Below are 21,443 nucleotides of genomic sequence, written 5' to 3' on the forward strand. Positions count from 1 at the left end.
TAGTAAAAGTGATTCTGCAGACCTTAAGGGACCTTTCACACAGGACGGAATTGTCCGCGGTACGCAGCGCACATGCAGATTTTGTCAATTCGTTAATCAACCTGGGAAGTGGCCTTGTTGTAGGTGTCTGCTGGGTGTTCATCAACGAGGGAAGTTTCTTCGTTAGTAAGAGTCCACCAGGTGTCCATGAATCATGGAGTGTTATGGTTGGCCACTGACGTTTATGAACCAGGGAATATAAGAACGAACTCTGCACTGCAATGTTCAGTCATTGATGGGAAAGTTTTATTAGACAGGCAATAAAAATATATAACGTTTAGGACCACTAATACATATTTTTATATATATATATATATATACACAGACCTTTAAAAAACATCATTGCTGCTGGTAGTAGAGTATCATTCAAGTGAAATAGCTGTAGGGCAGTAAGGAAGAAGACATCAGTTATATGTAAGGCGCTCACATCAACTTTCACATTAGCAATTGCATTTTGAGTGCACAGTTCTTTCTTATATGTACTGAAATGGGACTCCTAGTCTCTCACACAACCTACCTCAGAGTGCAGTCAACCAACGAGCAAGCATTAACCAAGGAAGTGTCCTGGGCTCTCAACTTGTGACTGTACTCAGTAAGAGAAAACAAGTAGTCATGAAGATATGATACCTTTTAATGGCTTACAAAAATACAGGATGTTATTGCGAGCTTTCAAACTTACTTAGGGTTGTTCCTCAGGCTTAATGGAATAGATTCAAAGAAGTATATATAAAGGCACAGACATGGTGTGATTAATTGGTTATTTGTATAGCGCCAACTTATTTCACAGCGCTTCGCTTTCAAGTAATTTATTTATTAAATAAACTCATTTTATCGAGCTCGAAAGGATGGAAGGCTGAGTCGACCTAGAGCTGGCTACCTGAAGCAAGCAGGGATTGAACTTGCAACCTTTGTGAGCGAGAGCTTAGGACTGCATTTCTGCTGTCTTAGCACTCTGTGCAACATGAGGCTCTGTACTAATTTGCACTTAAAACAATACCAGAACAAAATGAGTAGAGGAGTAAATACTTAAAGGGGTAGTCCCGCGAAACAAAGTTGGGGTAAGCACTTCTGTATGGCCATATTAATGCACTTTGTAATGTACATTGTGCATTAATTATGAGCCAAACAGAAGTTATTCACTTACCTGTTCCGTTGCTAGCGTCCTCTTCTCCATGGTGCCGTCTAATTTTCAGCGTCTAATCGCCGGACTAGACGCGCTTGCGCAGTCCGGTCTTCTTCTTTTCTGAATGGGGCCGCTCGTGCCGGAGAGCGGCTCCTTGTAGCTCCGCCCCATCACGTGCCGATTCCAGCCAATCAGGAGGCTGGAATCGGCAATGGACCGCACAGAAGACCTGCGGTCCACCGAGGGAGAAGATCCCGGCGACCATCTTCACCAGGTAAGTAAGAAGTCACCGGAGCGCGGGGATTCAGGTAAGCACTATCCGGTTTTCTTTTTTAACCCCTGCATCGGGTTTGTCTCGCGCCGAACGGGGGGGCTATTGAAAAAAAAAACAACCCGTTTCGGCGCGGGACAACCCCTTTAATAAGTCCTCTGATAAGAATGTGAAAGTTTTATGGTCTCTATATTAGGTTTAGGGGGTCACGAGGCCTGTGTGGGTACTGGTGTATCTTGACACAACCGGAAGATAGGGGCTGACGTGACGCTGTTGCAGTTAACCCCCCCCCCCTGTCAAGCCCCTAGCTTCCCATTGGCTATGTGTGGTGTGCTGCACGGTGGCGTCAAGATACTACATTGCCAACAGCGGGGACCACTGACCACAGGGGGGAGCCTGAGGGAGCTTGCCTGGCGGCACATTACACTTAGAGCACCGTGTCCCCGCTGCCGCTGTCTACTGTTCAGAGGCTACAGTTCTTCCATGTCCGGCTGCCATGTCTGCTAGCGGTGGACCAATATTATGAGAAATCTACAGCAGAGATAACACACATGCAGTACTGGTGTATCTCTACAGCCTCCCCTCTGCGCTCCCGGCTTTCTTCATGCAGCCCCGCTGGATCACAGCAGATAGGCTGTTCAGTCAGGCGGGGTCTGCGCTTCGGACTCCACTCTGCACTGCCGGCTGCCTCCGTGCAGCCCTGCTGCTGTCTTTGCATCTGCCGGCTCAGTCGCTCATTGTCCTGCTTGCTTTCTTGCTGGCTCTGTAGCCGTGACTGCCTGACGCTCTGTGTCCTGCTCGCTCCCCTGCCCGTTGCTGCTGTTTCTTGACAGCCAATCCTAAGCTAGGGGCCTGACAGGAGCGTTCACTCCTGGTGACAGTTGTCACTTCCCTAGCTTCCGGCGGCGTCAAGATACACCAGTACTGCATGTGTGTTATCTCTGTTGTAGATGTCTCATAATCTTCAATGATGCATGAAGCCACTTACAATGTTAATTCCTGTCTTGAGAGTGTCAAAAATGGTTATAAACTTGTACTCCAAAATTCCTCTATGACATTGAGATTTGAAGTTTCCATTTAATATGGTGACTTTCATAAGTTCTATGTTGTGTCCATGACTAGAAAAGTGCTCGGCCACAGGTAATTCTGTCTTTCTCTCTTTAATCGTGTGGCGATGAGCTCTCATCCTCGCTTTCAGTTTTTGTCCGGTTTCTCCAACATAAAGGCCCCAAAAGGACAATTACTGCACAGGATCAGGTACACAACATCAGACGAGGAACATAAGAGCCTGGGAATATTGTTCTCAGACGGTCATCCTTGTGAAGGCTATGATGGGGTTTCCTTGCAGTTTTCTTTAGTACCTCTAGCTGTGAGTTGTAGGTTACTACTAGAGGTACACAATAATTTTATTCCTTCTCTGTGTATTGGAGTAGTTGATTTCTGGGTATCCTGGTGGCTCTGGTGATTTGATCATCAATTGAGGTGGGATGGCCGCCCTGATTTAAAATGTCCTTTTAGGATCATATAAATGTTCATTTCTGTCTGTTGCGTTGGAGCAGATCTGGTTATACCTGATGGCCTGGCTGTAGATGGTGGACTTTTTGATGTGTTTGGGATGGAAACTGTCCCATCTGAGGTATGTGGGCCGATCAATAGATTTTCGGTACAGAGATCTCTGTATTGAGTTGTTTAAACATTTTATGGTGATGTCCAAAAAATAGATTTCAGTATACAAGTAGTTTAATGTTGGGTTTATGGTGGGGTGAAATGCATTAAATCTCTCATGGAACTTTATTAGTTCTTGTTCATCTGGAGTTGGTTCAGATGATTATGATGTCATCGATGTAGCAGAAATAGGCCAATGGTTTGTTGGGGCAGGAGACCAGAAAGTCACTCTCCGGTTTTGCCATGAAAAGGTTGGCATGTTGCGGTGCCATTTTACTGCCTATGGCAGTTCCAGTGAGATGCAGATATATCTGTTTGCCAAAGGAGAAAAAATTGTGTGTGATGATGAATCTTGTGAGTTGTAACATAGATTCAGAGGCAACCCCATTGGCATCAAGGTGTGCGTGGATGGCGGTCAGTCCATCTTCATGTGGGATGTTGGAATATAAGAATGGTGGCCAGGATGGTGCCATCCGGGAGGCGACCTACAGTTGATAGTTTGTTCAGTAGTAGGTCAGTGGTGTCCTGCACGTATCTGGTTGTGTTTCTCACCAGTGGTTTGAGGACACCTTTTACCCATCCTGAGATTCCTTCAGTGAGGGTTGCCACACTTGAGAAAATTGGTAAGCAATAGAATGTTCCATCTTTGAGGTTCTCTGGTATCAAGTCTAAATGTTTTATGGAACTCACAGACAGACTTCTGATGACCCTTCTTAACCCCCTGGTCTTGATCCAGTTTGGTGTAGTATCTGGTGTCCGCCAGCTGTCTGTCTGCTTCTTTCATGTAGTCTGATGTGTTCATGAAGACTATAGCACCACCTTTATTTGCAGGCCTAATGGTGATCTCCTTGTTGTCTTTGAGTGCATAGTTGGTCCTTCTTTCCTGCATATTATGAAATGCTTCCTTTTTCTGCTTGCCCAGTGTAGTAGAAGGCACCACATGTCTAAAGGAGTCTATATATTTGTCCAGATTTCTTCCTGGCCCCTAGTTTCTCCTGTGTTTGGGAGCTTGAAAGTCCTGTCTCCTCTTTGTCATGGAAGAACTCTTTCAGTCTTAGTCTTCTGAAATATTCCTCCATGTCACTACAGAGTTCTGTTTTGTCAAGTGTTTTAGTAGGACAGAATGTAAATCCCCTGGAGAGTATACAGAGCTCCACATTACTGGGGTTGTGAGATGACAGATTAATAACACAGCTAATTTTACCTTTGGCCGCATCCTGTTGGGGATTCTGTTCTATACCGCCGGACTCAGGGTGTTCCTTATCTATGTTTGGCTACAGGCCTGCTCTGGACTCGGGATGTTCCTGTTCAGTGTTTGGGTACAGCCCTGTTTTTAGTTGAAGTCTTTGGAGTTTCTTTTCCTTGTTCCTTATTAGACACAACCATAGTGTTTTACAATAGCATTGCATTTCCAGTTGCAAGTCCTCTGTAAGTGTGTTCCTTAAAGTTTGTATCTCCATAGGGGCCTTTTTCATGGTGCTGTAGAAGACATGGATAAGGTGGTTCCACGGTCTCTTAGAAGTCGTGTAGCATGGATGTTGTGCCTAAAAGGGTATTATAGGTGCACAGAATGGGATTCCTTAGGCAAAGTCCTTTCGGAATTAAATGTTCCTTCTTGCATCTGGTTAAAAAGAAAATGTCGCTGTCCAGTTGCATCGATTCCTTCAGAAGATGTTTTAGTTCCATCTGTGTATGGTATATTCTGGTATCCTCCATTAGGTAAAAAGTAAAATGTTTGGTACTGTGTTAGCCAGTGGAGACAAATGTGATTGTTCTCAGTGAGAGAAATCAAGAATTCTTGTAGATATGATACCTTTTAATGGTCAACAAAATACATGATGTTATAGCAAGCTTTCCAACCTACTTAGGGTTCTTCCTCAGGCTTAATGTAATAGATCTGAAGAAGCATACATATATACACACATACATATGAAAAGGCTCTGAACTGTAACCCTCCCCAGTCCCTCTCCTAAGCTCTTAATTGACATCTCTAGTCTTCAGTGTCATAGAACATCCTATCGGCTGCCCACAGTGTAGCACAAGCACTGGATTTAGATAAGGTGTTGGGGACTGTTAGAAAGATCAGTCAGGGACTGGGGAGGGTTTACAGCCAAAAACTGAGAATACTTTCCTGGCATGGTCCATTCATACTGTATTAGGGAGTATTTTTGCCTATTAGAGATGAGCGAGCGTACTCGCTAAGGCAAATTACTCAAGTGATTATTGCCATTTTCGTGTGTACATGCCTGCTCGTCTCAAAATAATTTGTGGGCTGGCGGGGGTGAGCGGTGAGTTGCGGGAGTGAGCATGGGGGAGCGGGGGTGAAAGAGAGAGAGAGCTCCCCCCCGTTCCTACCCGCTCTCCCCCGCCGGCCCCCACCCCCTGGTGGCCCCCAAATCTTTTGAGACGAGCGGGCAGGTACTCAAAAATGGCAATACTCGCTCGAGTAATTTGCCTTAGCGACTACGCTCACTCATCTCTATTACCTATGGATTTAACATTTGCAAGAGGCCTTGGACTATATTTACACATGCTATTTCAGCTGCATTTTTTAGAATAACTATTTGTATAATAAGAAAAAGCATGGCAAAAACTGTGTGCTTATACTGTAGCTATCTAGACTACGACTTGTGCGTATCTTGCTTGTAGCCTATCTGTATGCCTGTCTATCTGTCTATCCATCCATCCATTTGAAAATTCCACAATGTGATTATTCATAAATTTAAACATGTTGTCCCATGAAAAATATAGTTTATAGTTAAATCCAGCCCACGGTCATAAACATTTTTTCTATTTACACTTAAAGGGTAAGTAACCTTTTAAAAATCTTTTGACATGTCATAGTAATATGTGAGAAGTTTTTATTGGTTAGGGTTCAGGGGCTGAGAATCCCACCGATCGCTAACAGCAACAGGTGGAAGTGCTCATCTGAGTTCTGTGTCTGTTCGGCTGTTTCCATCGCTATTCGGATCAGTGTATGGAATCCGTACACGGCTCACAACGGCAGATGAACAGGCACAGTGCTCAACTGAGCACAGCTCCCAGACCCCACCGATCAAAACTTCTGACATGTCAAAAGTTTTAAAAGGGTTAGTTATACTTCAAAAAATGTTTCTATCTCCAGATATTCCAGGACTAATATTAGAATAGCGTCACTTGCTGTTTCTATTGAAGTGCCTTCCTCTGTCTGGTCCACCTCAGTAAATGTTCCCAGGTGCTCCCACCTACTCAGTCTTGTTTCTTTCTCTGCTCTACTGGGTATGTGAAGAGATCCTTGGTATAGTGTGCAGCTGTTTCTGAAGCTGCAGCATCTTCTTGGAGGTTAGAAGAGATGCTGTTCAACTGCATTAACTCTCTATCTTGTCATATGCTCGACATCAGCTCTGAGAAGCAGAGAAGGCGCTGCGGCTTCAGAAGCAGCCGCTGATCTCACCGGGCTCCATCCACATGCCCAGAGAGAGAGAGAGAGAGAGAGAGAGAGAGAGAGAGAAACAACACTGAGCATGTGTGACCATATCATGAAGGGTGGTGAGAGGTCTGGGAGAGGCATCACACATGGGAGATATCAGTACTGTGAGGGATGTCATGGTATTATTGTATCTTGATGCCACTAGGAAGTCCTGTTGGAGTCACGATTGACAGGTGGTTGACGCCCCTGGACATGATTGGCTGGACAGCTGCCAAGGCAGTAGGTCCTGGAAGGCGATTAAAGCTCTTTTGAAAACGGATACAGCCTCCGGCGCTGCTGGCCCAGGCTGCTAACCAGTGAGGCGAAAGAGCCTTTTTCTGCAGGCCACTAGCGGCCCCCCATGTAATGCACTGATGGCGGCCGCAGCAGGGAGACACACTGTCACAGTCGTCTGGATGCACAGTGCAGCAGCACGCCAGGGATTGCAGTGCGCCGCGGTACCACAGCAGGATCGTCAGCGGCAGTGCCGGCACATGCCCAGTAGGAGCGCGCGGGGGAGCTGCTGTTGTGGAGCAGGTGGGAGTAGGCTGCCGGCCGGCGGAACGCAAGACACAGCTGGCGTCAATCAACTCTGATCCTTCCTGCGACCGGGAGGCATCACAGACAAGCAGCACGGGCAGCAGCGGTGAGAGTCACAGGGGAACCCTGTACATTGCTTTGTGCTGGCCCTGGTGGCTTACGGTGAGGGTTAATTTTCTTGTAACAGCTGATAATGTAAGCCTAAATGAAATAGTAACCCTCACCCTAAGCCACCACAGCCGGCAAGAAGCAATGCACACTGTGCTGCTAGGACCTTCAAAGCTTGACCCTATCGGGAGCGCTGGTGTGAGAGGGGCGTTCCTCCTGTTAAACCCCTAGCTTCCGGTGGTGTCAAGATACAATAATACTGGTTGTCATTAAGGGGCACTATTACTATGAAGGGATCACTAACAGACACTATTACTGAGGGGCACAAAGGCCAGGGCATTAGTGAAAGGGGCATGGCCTAAAGTAGCAATAACTCATTTGTTCCTGTTCGGAAGTTAGGAGGTACTGTATGCGAGTTCTCCTGTGCAGGGTCAGTGTGCAGGATGTAGTTTACTTTGTTTACAGTATGTTTGGGTATGTGAATGAGTATATGTAGCTACTATTTCAGTTTTTTTCACTCTGCAGGAAAGAACAAGCCAGTGTACTGTACCAGAACATCACCATAGTGGAGCCACTATTAATCCAGCAATATGAACATGTCATCAGAAACTTTGTTCGGGAGATCAGACTTCAGAGCACAGAAATGGAAAATTTGGCGATTGCAGTGAAAAGGTATCTATCTGCTTTTCACATATGTCTTATATAATGTTACACTGTATTTTCCAACTACTGTAAAAGTCATTGATTTCCAAGTTCACGGAAATGCAATGAAAATAACCTGAAAGATTATTGTTATAAAATGAAATTCTTCACATAATGATGACCAAGTCTCCACCTCAGACTCAACATTGACCACCATGTATTGGAACTGTTTTGATAGTGATTACCTTTTTTGGCGCTTCTATATCCCTGAAGGTCCCTAAATGATCACATTCTATGAATATATGAATGCTATCAATTGTGCCTATAAAAAAGAATAGTGAGAATTAACCCATTTAAATCAATGGATTCTATTCTCCGCACTCTGCATTTCTCGCATGCAAAATTAGCACTCGCAAATCCGCTTGTGTGAAGGTGCATTTAGGACCCATTTATTAATAATAATAATAATAATAATAATAATAATCTTTATTTGTATAGCCCTAACATATTCCGCAGCGCTTTTTTTACACACAAAGATGATAGCTCAAAAGATGGCTTTAAAAGCGATCATTTTGCATAAACTACTACTTAGTACTAATGCCTATTAGTACCAATTAGTAGCCTGTGAGCTCGGGAGCTGTAGTCAGGGAACAGACCACCTGCTGTTCTCTAAATAAATTCCCTTTGTTCTGCCATGGGGCTGACAGCTGAGACAATGCATGTATGCGATCCGTCTTATCAGCTCTTCTGCCAAACTATGGATTTCATTCCGAACTGAAAATCATCATTCAGCAAAAAAACTGAAAGATGGGCACATCTACACCCAACAATTATTGCTTAAAAGATGGCTTATGAGTAAATTTTGAGCGATAATCGTTGTGTGTAAAAGGGCTTTAAGTGTGTGCATATGTTAAGGTCACATGACTGCAGTATATGATATCACTCTATATGGCACTGGGCCGGGGGCTGAAGTTTTTTACTTACTTTGTTTGTATGGTTATTACAGTGCTACCAAATGTAATATTTTTATTAAAATTTGTCAACTTTGCACTGTAAAAACACTTTTCTTTTACAAAATAATTTGTTTTTGTTTGGCCACATTCCAACATCCATATCATTTTTATTTTTGAGCTACTATGAGGACTTGTTTTTTAGTTTCTTTTAATATGATTCTGACTGCAGAATTAATACAATTTTAATTTTATAGCATAGATACGTTACGGATATGACAATACCGAATATGTATAGTTTTTAAATTTTTTAAATTTTTTCAATAAACTATGCACTCCCCATACCCTAGCCTCACTGCATGGTGTGGGAAGGGGTTAATGGTGTCCTGTCACCACTCCTGTGTCTGCTTTAGTCCATTTTTGGATTTCCCATAATAACAATTTTGGAATTTTTTTTCTCAGCTCACTTCGATCGGGAATGGGGTGGGTGGGGGTCAGCTATAACTCTGTCTATCTGTTCAGTTTTTAGAGCAGAGAACAGAATTAAAACACAATTAAACATTTCCACTTTTTTCTCTATTGACTTCAATGGGTTTTAAAAAAATGGAAAGCAAATGGAAAGCTTTCAATTTGTTTCTGTTCTGTTAGCTTTCCGTTTTTTTTTTTAATGAAAAAATGGCGCTGCAAACTGCTCTATTTGTTCTGTTAAAAATGGAAACCTAACGGAACGGAAGCAAACTGAAAGCTTTCCTTTTTTTAACTTATTGAAATCAATGCTAAAAAATGTTATACCTCCTGGAAAACAATGAAGACGTTAACAAATGGGCATTAGAGACTAAAAGCTAAGATCTGGTGCAAACAAAAAAAATGAAAAAATGTGCGAAAAACTCCTAAACACTGTGGGTTCGTGCATAGACCGTATGAGAGGTTATTCACACAGCAGATTAGTGGTAACAATTATGTGGGTTGTTTTGGAGGAAAGCACAGCTCTATTTAATTGCAACAAATTAGCCATTTGGCTCTCTTTTGTTTTTGATACTTTGTACTCTAATGTATTATCAAAGTGATTTTTGAGTAAACCTGTGGACATTGGTATGACTGTCCATATGATATTTCTCCAAAGTGCCAAAAAGTCCAAAAGTAAATGCATATACATATGATACATTAGGTTACTGCTGTGGCTCATGGAATAACCAGTGGAAATCCTTGGATTTACACAAAAAGATTGATATTTTATGGTCTTTGTATTTTGGAGCTTCGGGTCCATCACTTTGGTCAGACCTGTTAACATTCTGTCCATAGCACCATGATGAGCAGCGCAATATAACACTGAGAAAATAATGTCCCGATACACTGCAGGAAAGCATTTTCTGTACTTTTCGAAGTTCTCAAATTTTCCTTTCTGGAGATAAAAGGGAGAATATTGCAGTTTTTGTTTGCCGATGGTTTTCATTTTCAATTGCAGAGCCCAGGACAAAGCAGCGATGCAGCTGAGTGAGCTAGAAGAGGAGATGGATCACCGGATCCAGGCTGCTGAGAACAGAATAAAGAAAGAGGTTAGCAAGTCCTTTATTTTATCCCAGAGCCTCACGTTTACTATAGATAGTCACTATTGATGTGTTCTGTAAAGAAAGACCCTTGAACTCCCGTATTTCTCTGTTCCCGTATTTCTCTGCGCAGTCTGTGGGGCAGATTTATGATTGAAAATTCAATGGTTTTCTTGGGCAGATTGCACTAGAAAACTGTTTTTATTTTGAAACAATAATTTTTATTGAGTTTTTAACAGGTTTTTCAACAAGATAAAAAAAATCAAAGCAATATTTGATATGGTTTGCGACACTTTTATCATGTGTTTTTAGATACTTTCAGAAAGTGTTTCTGATTTGTTTAACAGTGTGGCTTCGTAAAAAGTTAGACTTTCCTATATGTGACATCGAGCATCAAATCTTGGGCAAATTTTTGCCATAAACAAAGCCAACTAATAGATGGTATAAAGTTAGACTGGACAGTCTAAAGATATGCCAGATTTATCATGTGGCAGTGTCACTGTGATAAATCTATCATATCATATAATTATCATTGAATAATCGAGTTATGAACCCTTTACTTTTCCCTTTTAGGACCTTACTTATCATCTATAGGACCTAAAGAATGCTCGTGACAAATTTCACGCTTGTATGACACTGGGAAGTTACATTACATAGGGGTGCACTTACTTTTGCAATCAGCATTAAATAATCAAGTTGTGACCCCTTTACTTTTCCTGTTTGGAGCCTAAAGAATGCTTGTGCCAAATTTCATGCTTGTACAACACTGGGAAGTTACATTAAATAAGGGTGCACTTACGTTTGCAATTAGCATTGAATAATTGAGCTGTGACCCATTTCCTTTTCCTATTTAGAATCTAAAGAATGCTCATGCAAAATTTCACGCTTGTACAACACTGGGAAGTTACATTACATAAGGGTGCACTTACTTTTGCATTTAGCATTAAATATTTGAGTTGTGACCCCTTTACTTTTCCTATTTAGGACCTAAAGAATGCTCCTGCCAAATTTCATGTTGATACGACAACGGGAAGTTAGAGAATTAGATTAGGTACATTACATAGGGGTGCCAATACTTTTGCAATTAGCATTGAATAATCAAGTTGTGACCCCTTTGCTTTTCCTATTTAGGACCTAAAGAATGGTTGTGCCAAATTTAATGTTTCTATGACACTGGGAAGTTAGAGAATTAGATTAGGTACATTACACAGGGGTGCTAATACTTCTGCAATTAGCATTGAATAATCAGGTTGTGACCCCTTTACTTTTTGCTATTTAGGACCTAAGGAATGCTCCTGGCAGTATTACGTCAGGAGCGACTATGGGGGTCACTAATTCTTCTGGGGCCACTATAAGGGTCACTATTAGAACTTGTTCACATGGGCGTAAGCACATTTCGGTCATGCAAATACAGCGCATATTTGAGTAAATGAAAATGGCTTACGCCCATCTTTTTCTACTGCTCCGGCGTGTTTTTGTGTGTGTATTTAACGCAGGCAACAAACACACTGTGAACGGACTGTTTTGCTAGCGTACATAGTGTACCTAATATCACGTAGCTTTGAGAGATGATGGTTACATTCCCCACCATAATGGTAGCACAGCTTTCTGAGCCCGCCTGAGGCATTTCCTGTTGTTCTCAAGAAATCCCTTCAAGGTCTTGCTAAACTTAGAACTGCTCTCTCATCTTGCCGGAATATAAAGAGATCATTAGGCAGATCTCTGTATAGACTTTATACTGGATATTTGTCCATATTGATCGGGTCACTCCTCAGTTGTCTTTTCCTGCGTTATATTAGGGGATTGCTATTAGGACTACTTTCAGATGAGCATATTTTAACCATGTATTTGGTCTGTGTTTCGTAGACTGTATTACGGAGCTCATATAAACCTATAGAGCTGTTCACGGGGTTGTTTTTTGTCATATGCTTGAAATATGCAACATGACCAATTTTTGTCCGTTTTTGCCTCCGTATTTGAATTCACTGGTATTTTTTATTGCGCAAATATAGATTAAATACTGATGACATACTAATGAAATACTGAGGACATATGGTTGCAATATCTTCTGTCACGTGTCCATATTAGGCCCTCTGTCCACGGCCGTGAAGGAATATCGCCAGCGATATTCCGCCATGGCGGACGAGGGGGGAGCGCTGACAGGTCTCAGCGGTGGACCTATCTAACAGATAGGCTCACCATGGAGAATCGCGGCAAATTGCGGCATGGCGCGATTTGGATCCCGCGAGCAGAGAATCACTATGATTCTCCGCTCGCGGACGCCGACGCTGCGCTTTCCATAGCAACGCTATAGAAAGCTTCACACAGCGTAATCCGCCGGCAATTTATCGCCTGTGGACATGCAGCCTTAAGAACATGTGACAATATGCTGATATGCTGGGCATGTGGGGCTTGTATGGAGCAGGTTCAGGAGGCTCTAGTGTAGTGGCCCGAAGTCTATATATCTTGCCCCTCCATAATTGTCATACATGTCTTGTCTTCAGTGTGGATGCACTGTGCAAAGTGTCTTGCCTCTAGTTATGGGTATTGCACAGCTGCAGCATGTAAGAGGTTAATGACTGAAAGTGGCTGGGATATGTCTGGAAATTGTAACCAACTGTATTGTCACGTGATGATTAAATGCTATAAATATGAGTGCAAGGTGGACAGAAAGAGTTCCATTCCACTTTCTTCTGAGTGAGAGTGCCGGCCACATGGGGGTACCCTCAACCCTCATGTGGGGAAGGGATATAAGCTGAAGAGCGGTATCCTGAGGTCCCCAGTTCCAGGAAGCATCTTTAAGGAGTGAGAGAGGAGAAGAAGTCCGAGGTGCAACCAGTAAGCTACTAATTCCCAAGTGAGTGTCTGTGGAGTGTTGTGTCCCCCTCCGGAGTTATCCTGCATCCCGGAGTGTGTGTGTCCAGGAGCGGAGTCATAGAGAGAGCAACTGTTGGCCCGATTTTATCCTGTGTCCTCCTCCCTGACCGTCTTCTAAACTGTCTTGCCTGCACTAGCGTGTAAAGCTGTATTCTACAAGTGAGAAGTAAGGTTTCCAGTCACTGACCGTTCCTAGTGAGTGAGTTTCCAAAGTTAACTGTGTGTGGACTGTATTATTTCTACTGCTGTAGAATCAATGGTTTGAAGGAACGGTGGCGTCACGAGTGTCTCTCAAGTCCACTACACATATACAGGGAACTGCTGTCCCGGTGTTACCTGGAAGAGGCCTAGCAGTACCTTGGCCGAGGTTACATGCATCCCTCCGGGGAAGAGTCGGGTAGAGACACCGTGACAAGTGCCATCTCTACTCTGCCAGTTCCTCAGCATGGGGCTTGTGTCTTGGTCGATGCGCGACGTTGCACTAGTACCCTGTTGTACCACCTCTAGCCTGGATACAACATGTGATATGGGAGGGCGTGGAGGCTCTTGTACCCTGTTGTTCTGCCTCTAGCTTGGATACAAAATGTGATACGAGGGGCATGGAGGCTCTAGTACCCTGTTGTACCGCCTCTATATTGGATACAGGATGTAATACAGATGGGCATGGAGGCCCTAGTACCCTGTTGGGCTGCCTCAAGCTTGCATACAAGATGTTATACGGGTTGGCATTGAGGCTCTGGTACCCTGTTGTACCGCCTCTATATTGGATACAAGATGTGATACGGGCAGGCATGGAGGTTCTAGTACCCTGTTGTACTGCCTCTATATTGGATACAGGATGTAATACAGATGGGCATGGAGGCCCTAGTACCCTGTTGGGCTGCCTCAAGCTTGCATACAAGATGTTATACGGGTGGGCATTGAGGCTCTGGTACCCTGTTGGGTTGCCTCTAGCTTGGATACAAGATGTGACATGGGTGGGCATGGAGGCATACAGTTTCTGTATGGTATCCTGCGGCATGTCAGTTTACATTTGCTGTAACTGAGCCTCTAGATTGTGCAAACTCATAGGCTGTCGAAGTTGCTGTCCTAGATGGTCCGATACATGTTTTACTGGTGATGAATTTGGGGATCGGGCGGCCACAGAAGTGTGACAATGTTGTGGAGACATTCTTGTGACATCCTTGTGTGTGCATCCAAGCATTATCCTGCTGGAAAGTGTCTCTTGGAAGCCGCCATGAGAGGAACATATGTGGCTGCAGGATGTCCTGAACATATTACTGAGCGTCCACTACACACAAGGAGCCTCTGAGAGCCTTTTTATAGGCCATGGGTGGAATCACTTTTAGGGCCTCAGGAGACAAGACCGTTCATCTAATCACACCTTAAGGGCGCCCACCCACTGGCGTTTGCGATTTTCGTGCGTGAAAAACGCAGCGTTTTCGCGGTGTTTTTCCCGCGTTTTCCGCGGCGTTTTTTGCCGCGTTTTCGCGGCTTTTCCATTAATTTCCATTGACTTTCATGGGTGCATTAGGAGAAAAATAAGGACACATATGCAACTGACAGTTCCTATGTTAAAAAACGCAACGCAACGCAAAAAAAAAACGCCAGTGGACAGGAGTACATTCAATTCTAATTGCTCTTGAGAAAAAACGCAAAACGCAAAGAAAAAAAAATCGCCAGTGGGTGGGCGCCCTAACTCTAATAATATCTGCATGAGATATAACTACATGCCGAGTTTTGCAGCAAAACGCCGACTCCTTCTAGGTGCTTTTGACAATGAATATAACTTATTTTTAACAATGAATAGAATTTTTTTCTTTCCAAACATATTTTATAAACTGTAATACAGCAAAAGAAGAACTTTATATCATCAGAATTGTACCGACCCATAGAATAAAGTTATGTAATTTTTGTTGCAGTGTGTACACCATAGAAACGAGCCCCCCCACGCCAAAGATGGCAGAATTGCATTTTTTTTTCTTCATTTCACTGAGAATAAAAAAAAAAATTGCAATTCAATATATTGTTTATTAAATAGTACCATTGAAAAGTACAACTCATCCGACGAAAAACAAGCCCTCAGGCATCTACGTTGATGTATAAATAAAAGAGTTATGATTTTTTAAAAGTAAAGAGGAAAATAACAAAAAATGAAAAAAAAGGGCCGCGTCCTTAAGGGGTTAACAGTAATTCCCAAATTATTGTCAAGGAAAATTCTATATGTCTTTATTGCCATTCAATACATTTATTATAGGATAGGTAGGCTTGTTTCCACTGTTGGTGTATCCAAGCACAGGAAGCATACAGAAATCTGCCTAGAAGGTAAACATTTCTGCAGGTGGAGTTCCTCCTTGGGCGCACTTGCAGAATTGAGAATTTTGTTACCTCCTTCCTTCTTGAGTACAAACAACTCATGTGCTGCTTGCACTGGCTTTCCTGTTGTAGCCATTAGAATGCATAAGGCTGCTCTCACGCCTGCGTTAGGGTCAGTTCGGAGTTTCTGCCTCTCTGCTCTGTTTTTGGAGGAGAGAAACTGAAATACAATGGAAAAAAACGTATCTGTTTTTATCTTCAATGATTTCAATGGAGTTTCGAAGAAGCGGAAAGCAAATTTGTTTGCTTCGGCAGTTTTTTTTTTTTTTACGTAAAAATAACGCCGCAGACTGCGCTATTTCTTTGTCCAAAAAATAGAAACCTGATGGGTCTGTTCACTTTCTGCTCAGCTGCCTGGCTGTTAGCCGAAAGAAAAAGCGCTGCATGCGTGACGTGAAACTACCCTAAAGGGTTAAACAAATGGGTGCGATTTTGTCCCGTTATGCGGCCGTGAAGATAACAGCGGCAGAACAGGATGAAACTAAACCATTAATTTCAATGGTTTTGTTTCCACTATTGGGATCCTCATGCGTTCATACTGCTTGTGAGAAAGATAGAGCAGGACCTAAATTCCTATTTTTTTCAAACTTCTGCAAAGTTTCAATAGTTAAAAAAAGTTTAAAAAAAAAAATAAAAAAATGCTTCATGCGCTAATACGCTCCTTCGCGCGAGCGTATTAGTGCATGCCCCTTGTGTTTTTGCCCTTGACCTTACAGATTCCCTTTCCAGTTTAAACTTTTATGATTACCAGTAAAACTTAGTTTTACAGTGACTGTTAGCACAGCTCCAGTACAAACATTGCGTGTGGCAGCTGTGGATTTGCGCACTGTGTTTTTCGCACAGTCAGCCTTATGTAGCGTGCTCACAAGTAAGCTCTAAAGGTAACCTTTATCTCCCCACCCCAGATAGGAAAACAAAGATGTGTTATATAAAGAAACTCTATAATGTGAGCAAAACTGTTAACACCTCCAGTAAATGCAGTCTCTAACGTGGGCGGAGCCACAGAAATGGTTAGTGTAGTATAAGTAGCCATTTGATATGTTTATACGTGCTTTTTAATTCGAAATGGTATTCAGTTGTAAGCGGATTATTGGTAGACGTTTCACCACGGTGTCATTTAAGGTCCTCAATGTTTTTGCAAGTTGATGCGCACTTATTCAGCTCCACATACAAGGAGCGATTCCATTGTTGCCGTCCGCACCTCCCTGTTTACACATGTGCTTCTGACATTAGATACGTGGTGCCCCATAAAAAAATGTGATCACCTGAGAGATAAACATGTGTACATTTGTCACCTGATTACCAACACCTTCCCATGGGGCAGTGAGCAGGGGAACATACACTCATCCGTTCCCGATTATTGGCCGGTGTAGAAGGGCCTTTACTGCACTCGTTTATACTATCGTTTGGTGCTGCTAGGAACAATGACAGGAATGTGATAAACCTTCACTAATTTTTTTATGAGAGAGTAGCTATCACTGATTAAATAGCATTTCTCTCACTGCAGTGTACAACCGTAAGTTGGAAGGATCTCATTGATGCCGTATAAATTTATTATACAGTATGTCTATAAGGTTTATGGCTGATTTAGACACAACGAGAATCGCTCCAAATTCGCTCAAAAGCATCTTTTGAGTGATTCTCGTTCTGTCTAAATGCACTGACATCGTGCAGTTTTCGTGCACGAGTCGTTGATCGCTGAATTCTAGCTTGCTAGAATTGAGGGATCAGCTGTTATCAGCGGAGCAGGCTGCTATTAGCTGGCTGCACTGATAACATTCTCTGTGCCTGTGTCCTGCTGTGAATTCACAGCGGGGCACGGGCTGTAAGCGCAGAGAACACTACAGCTGTTTGCTTATGCAAAACAGCTGCAGTGTTCGTCAAGAGTTGGTGGTGTCCCGCTGCGCCTGCATAGCTTTATAGTAGCTGCTATAAAGTATGCAGAGATGATCGCTCAAAACTGTCACTCAGACTGTCGCTTGAGCGACTTTTGAGCAAACATCTGTCAGTTTAAATGGGGTATAAGCTGTCAGCTAATCAAACATGGTATAACTTTCTAATATATTCTTTCAATGCCTCAGCACTGTCAAGATCTCTTCATGCTATCAGTGAATGGAAACATTCTTTCATTCAGAGTCTTAATATTGGCCCTGATTATGCCCAACTAAGGGCCCCTTCACACGGGCATATTTGCACACGCAATACTCAGACAGCAGAACCCATTCATCTCAATGGGTTCATTCACATTTCCTTTTTTTGCACGCACGAGAAAAAAAATAGGACCTGCTGTATTTTTGTGTGCATTTGCACAGGAAAGGTCCCCATAAAAGTCTATGGGAGGTGCACTAATGCACGCTAAATACGCACAGAAATGCGCAGTACTCTGTGTAAATCCGTGAAAAAAAGACTACACCTGGACCTCATTGGGCTAAATAGCCTTTAAAATCAGGGCGGGTGCAGCGCATACATATGAACAGGCCCTGCGTGCGTAAAAAAGTATAGTAGCGCATTACCTGACTAGCTCTTAGCAGTGTTTGCTGAGTGAAGGCTGCTCTGTGTGCTGCAGTGAGAGGTTGCTGACTGCCAGGTGAGAGGAGCAGCCGGCCGAAATCACCTGTGGATCAGCAGAGTCAAAATCCGCACTAAGTCTACATTCACACGAGCGAGTGCGGTATCGCACCGAGAATATCAGCCCGATATCATGCTTGCCAACGTGCGTTTCATACACAGATGAGAGGCGGTTTTGATATATCTCCTCCATAAAGTCCTCATGAAAGGGAGTGTATGATAATTCTTAAGCGGACTATAGACATGGCCTGTGTGGAACATAAAAATTGTAAAAAAACGTCTGCCATATTGGAACTTTTGTTTTGTAATTGTCTGTATGTGATAAGTGCCTGATTCTGGCTTAATGGGTGTTATAAAAGAGGGGGGGGGGGCAGTTTTTGTTTCTGAAGATCTTTGCCTTGGCTCATTGATGTGTCTGTTGTGCTTTGTCATCCAGAGTGCAATAAGGTGACCAATTAGTTGTCCACCAGTTTCCATCTCATGTTTATTGCCAGCCTTGGTCCCTAGTTGAGGAAAATCACATTATAATGTATGATGAGTAATTGAGCAAGAACATTGAAGCCTTGGATTAGATAAGAAGGGTTTTTCTAGATACATTTCATAGTTAAAGTAAACAAATACACCTAAAAGGCAAATTCTGCGTGCCGGCTTACTCTTTACTTTGTGGGCTGGTAGTGTGATGCACATCTGTGAGCCTAGTAAACTTGCCTCTTACCCAGAAACACAAGAACAGTTGCTAGAATACATAAGAAAATACATAATAAAGCGCTGTGGAATAAGTTGGCACTATACAAATAGCGATTATTATTATAGAAACAGCCTAATAGTCATCCCATAAGACCGGCTATATAACTAGTACCAACTACTATAACAGTAGTCACCCCATAGGACCGGCTATATGACAAGTACCAACTACTATAGCAGTAGTCATCCCATAAGACCGGCTATATAACTAGTACCAACTATTATAACAGTAGTCACCCCATAAGACCGGCTATATAACTAGTACCAACTATTATAACAGTAGTCATCCCATAAGACCGGCTATATGACAAGTACCAACTACTATAACAGTAGTCACCCCATAGGACCGGCTATATGACAAGTACCAACTACTATAGCAGTAGTCATCCCATAAGACCGGCTATATAACTAGTACCAACTATTATAACAGTAGTCACCCCATAAGACCGGCTATATAACTAGTACCAACTATTATAACAGTAGTCACCCCATAAGACCGGCTATATGACAAGTACCAACTACTATAACAGTAGTCACCCCATAAGACCGGCTATTTGACTAGTACCAACTACTATAACAGTAGTCATCATGTAGGACTGGCTATTTGACTAGTACAAACAACTAATAGTAGTCATCCCATAGGACCGGCTACACGACTAGTACAGACTACTATGTAGGGGGTCCCAGTGTAAAACCTGTAACATGGCCCCCCAACCATCCACGTGCCATTAATACTGGTGTTTTCTTACATGATTGTGGGGCCTTTGGGCAACTGCTACCCCTGCACCCCCTATAGCTATGCCCCTGCACAGTGTGTGTGGAATGGAGAATAGTCTTTGCTGGAAAAGACTTCTTTTATCAACAAAGGTGGCCACCAAAGGTTCACAACAGGGTTCAATATAGCTTAAAGATGTAGAAAATAAAAAAGAGACCACTGGGCCCTGACTATTTAAAATATATGGGGCCCAGATACCGCTAGTGGCAGCCCTGCACCAACTTGCCCAGTTTTATATTGGCCTTCCTAACTTGCAAGAAGCAAGAAAAAGAAAAGCCTGTAGTAACCATAAACATTCCTAGGTGTTCCTGTATCACTTCAGTACTGTGACTGGTGATGTCAAGTCTCATATCTTCATTCTCCAGGAGCATGGGGGGGTCATTTTGACTGTATTTTACTGATTTTTCTTTCCTTCATTTTTTTACGGTTGGTGTTTTTGTGGTCCGACCAACTGCAGTCTTTGCTTTTATAGAGTTCCGAAGTCCTCTGCTTTCCTTGTCAGACATAATGGTAGGCTGTAATATATTGGCACCTTCAGCCACTTCTACAGGAAACTTCCTCCATATGGATTTATACAGCTCCATGAGGCTCTAATATCTGTAATAAGCATCATCTAGTGATGACTGACAACAACACTACGGCGGGAAGCAGAGAGTCAGAGCTCCATGAAAAAGAATGAAGCCCCTATCTACCAGTATAAAGAAATATATAGCGCAGTATGGTTATGGGTCCCCTTAATACTCTGCACTGGTGATTGCCCCACTAGTCAGTCTGTCTAACAAAGTCACTAAAATAACAGTGCTCTACTAATGCCATACTAGAAAACGTCTATCTCCATCTTTGGCTTATTACTACAGAAATACAATATCTCTTTTCATAGCAATGAATCTTAGGCCAGCATCACACAGGCGTACGCGCGTTTGTGTGCCACTCAGCGCAACATTTTTTGTGCATGGAACAAGGCTTTTTTGTGCTCATATCGGCATATTATACTGTACTTTTTCCGTCCGCAGGGCATATTCATTTGCGTGCGGCGAAGACGTACCAATTGAAAAAAGACGCACTGATTGAAATGGCAAATTGTTTTCATGAGTTCTAGATGTGTTCTTTTTCCAGTAGAATTATGCATTCTATTAACATCTCGTTGCATATTGCGTGCGCATTTGTGCACCCCCATTTATTTCTATAGGGACCTTTGGTGGGAAAATGCGTAGAAAGGTAATGCATGCTGTGTTTTTTCCACCCGCAAATACACATGCAAAATATGGAGATGTGAACAAACCCATTGAAATCAATGGGTTCTAGTCTCTGTGTATTGCGCACATACATTTTTGTGCACGCAGATACACCCGTGTGACGCTGGCCTAAATGTTAACCCACTTCCAGCTATTTAAGGGAAATTAATTATTTTTGGGGTTGTATATAAAATCAAATGAAGACAGGGATTGCTGAAGTGATTTTCCTGAAATTGCCATATAAAAATGCAGCACTAAAAGGCATAATGCGTCCGGGCGCAGCTGCCATGTGTGTGACAGATATATGGAAGCAACTTCTCTTTGTCGCTCTGGTCATTTCTTCTGCTATTCTTGAGTTTGCACAAAGAAGTGACATATTGTGACTCCTGTCCTTGATGTCCTACACCTATAGAACTAGGTGGATGGGATATGTACCTGTGCAGTATGCAAATATTGTATTTCAGCCGCACTTCAGTAGCGGTGAGCGATTCCAGCGACCTCATTGGTTGTTGGGTACACACCCCCCTTTGGAGAT

The 21,443-nt window shown here is 42.9% G+C and overlaps 1 protein-coding gene across 1 annotated transcript in view; it reads left to right on the plus strand.

Moving 5' to 3' along the window:
* Positions 1-21,443, plus strand: part of RASEF (RAS and EF-hand domain containing) — a 79,458-nt gene that overhangs the window by 13,941 nt on the left and 44,074 nt on the right. Inside the window, exons 2-3 of the mRNA XM_066604129.1 lie at positions 7,720-7,866; positions 10,252-10,342. Coding sequence (XP_066460226.1) covers positions 7,720-7,866; positions 10,252-10,342 — 238 coding nt within the window. The remainder of the gene's footprint in view (positions 1-7,719; positions 7,867-10,251; positions 10,343-21,443) is intronic.

The sequence above is a fragment of the Eleutherodactylus coqui genome, chromosome 5 (assembly GCF_035609145.1).
Source record: "Eleutherodactylus coqui strain aEleCoq1 chromosome 5, aEleCoq1.hap1, whole genome shotgun sequence".
Classification (NCBI taxonomy): domain Eukaryota; kingdom Metazoa; phylum Chordata; class Amphibia; order Anura; family Eleutherodactylidae; genus Eleutherodactylus; species Eleutherodactylus coqui.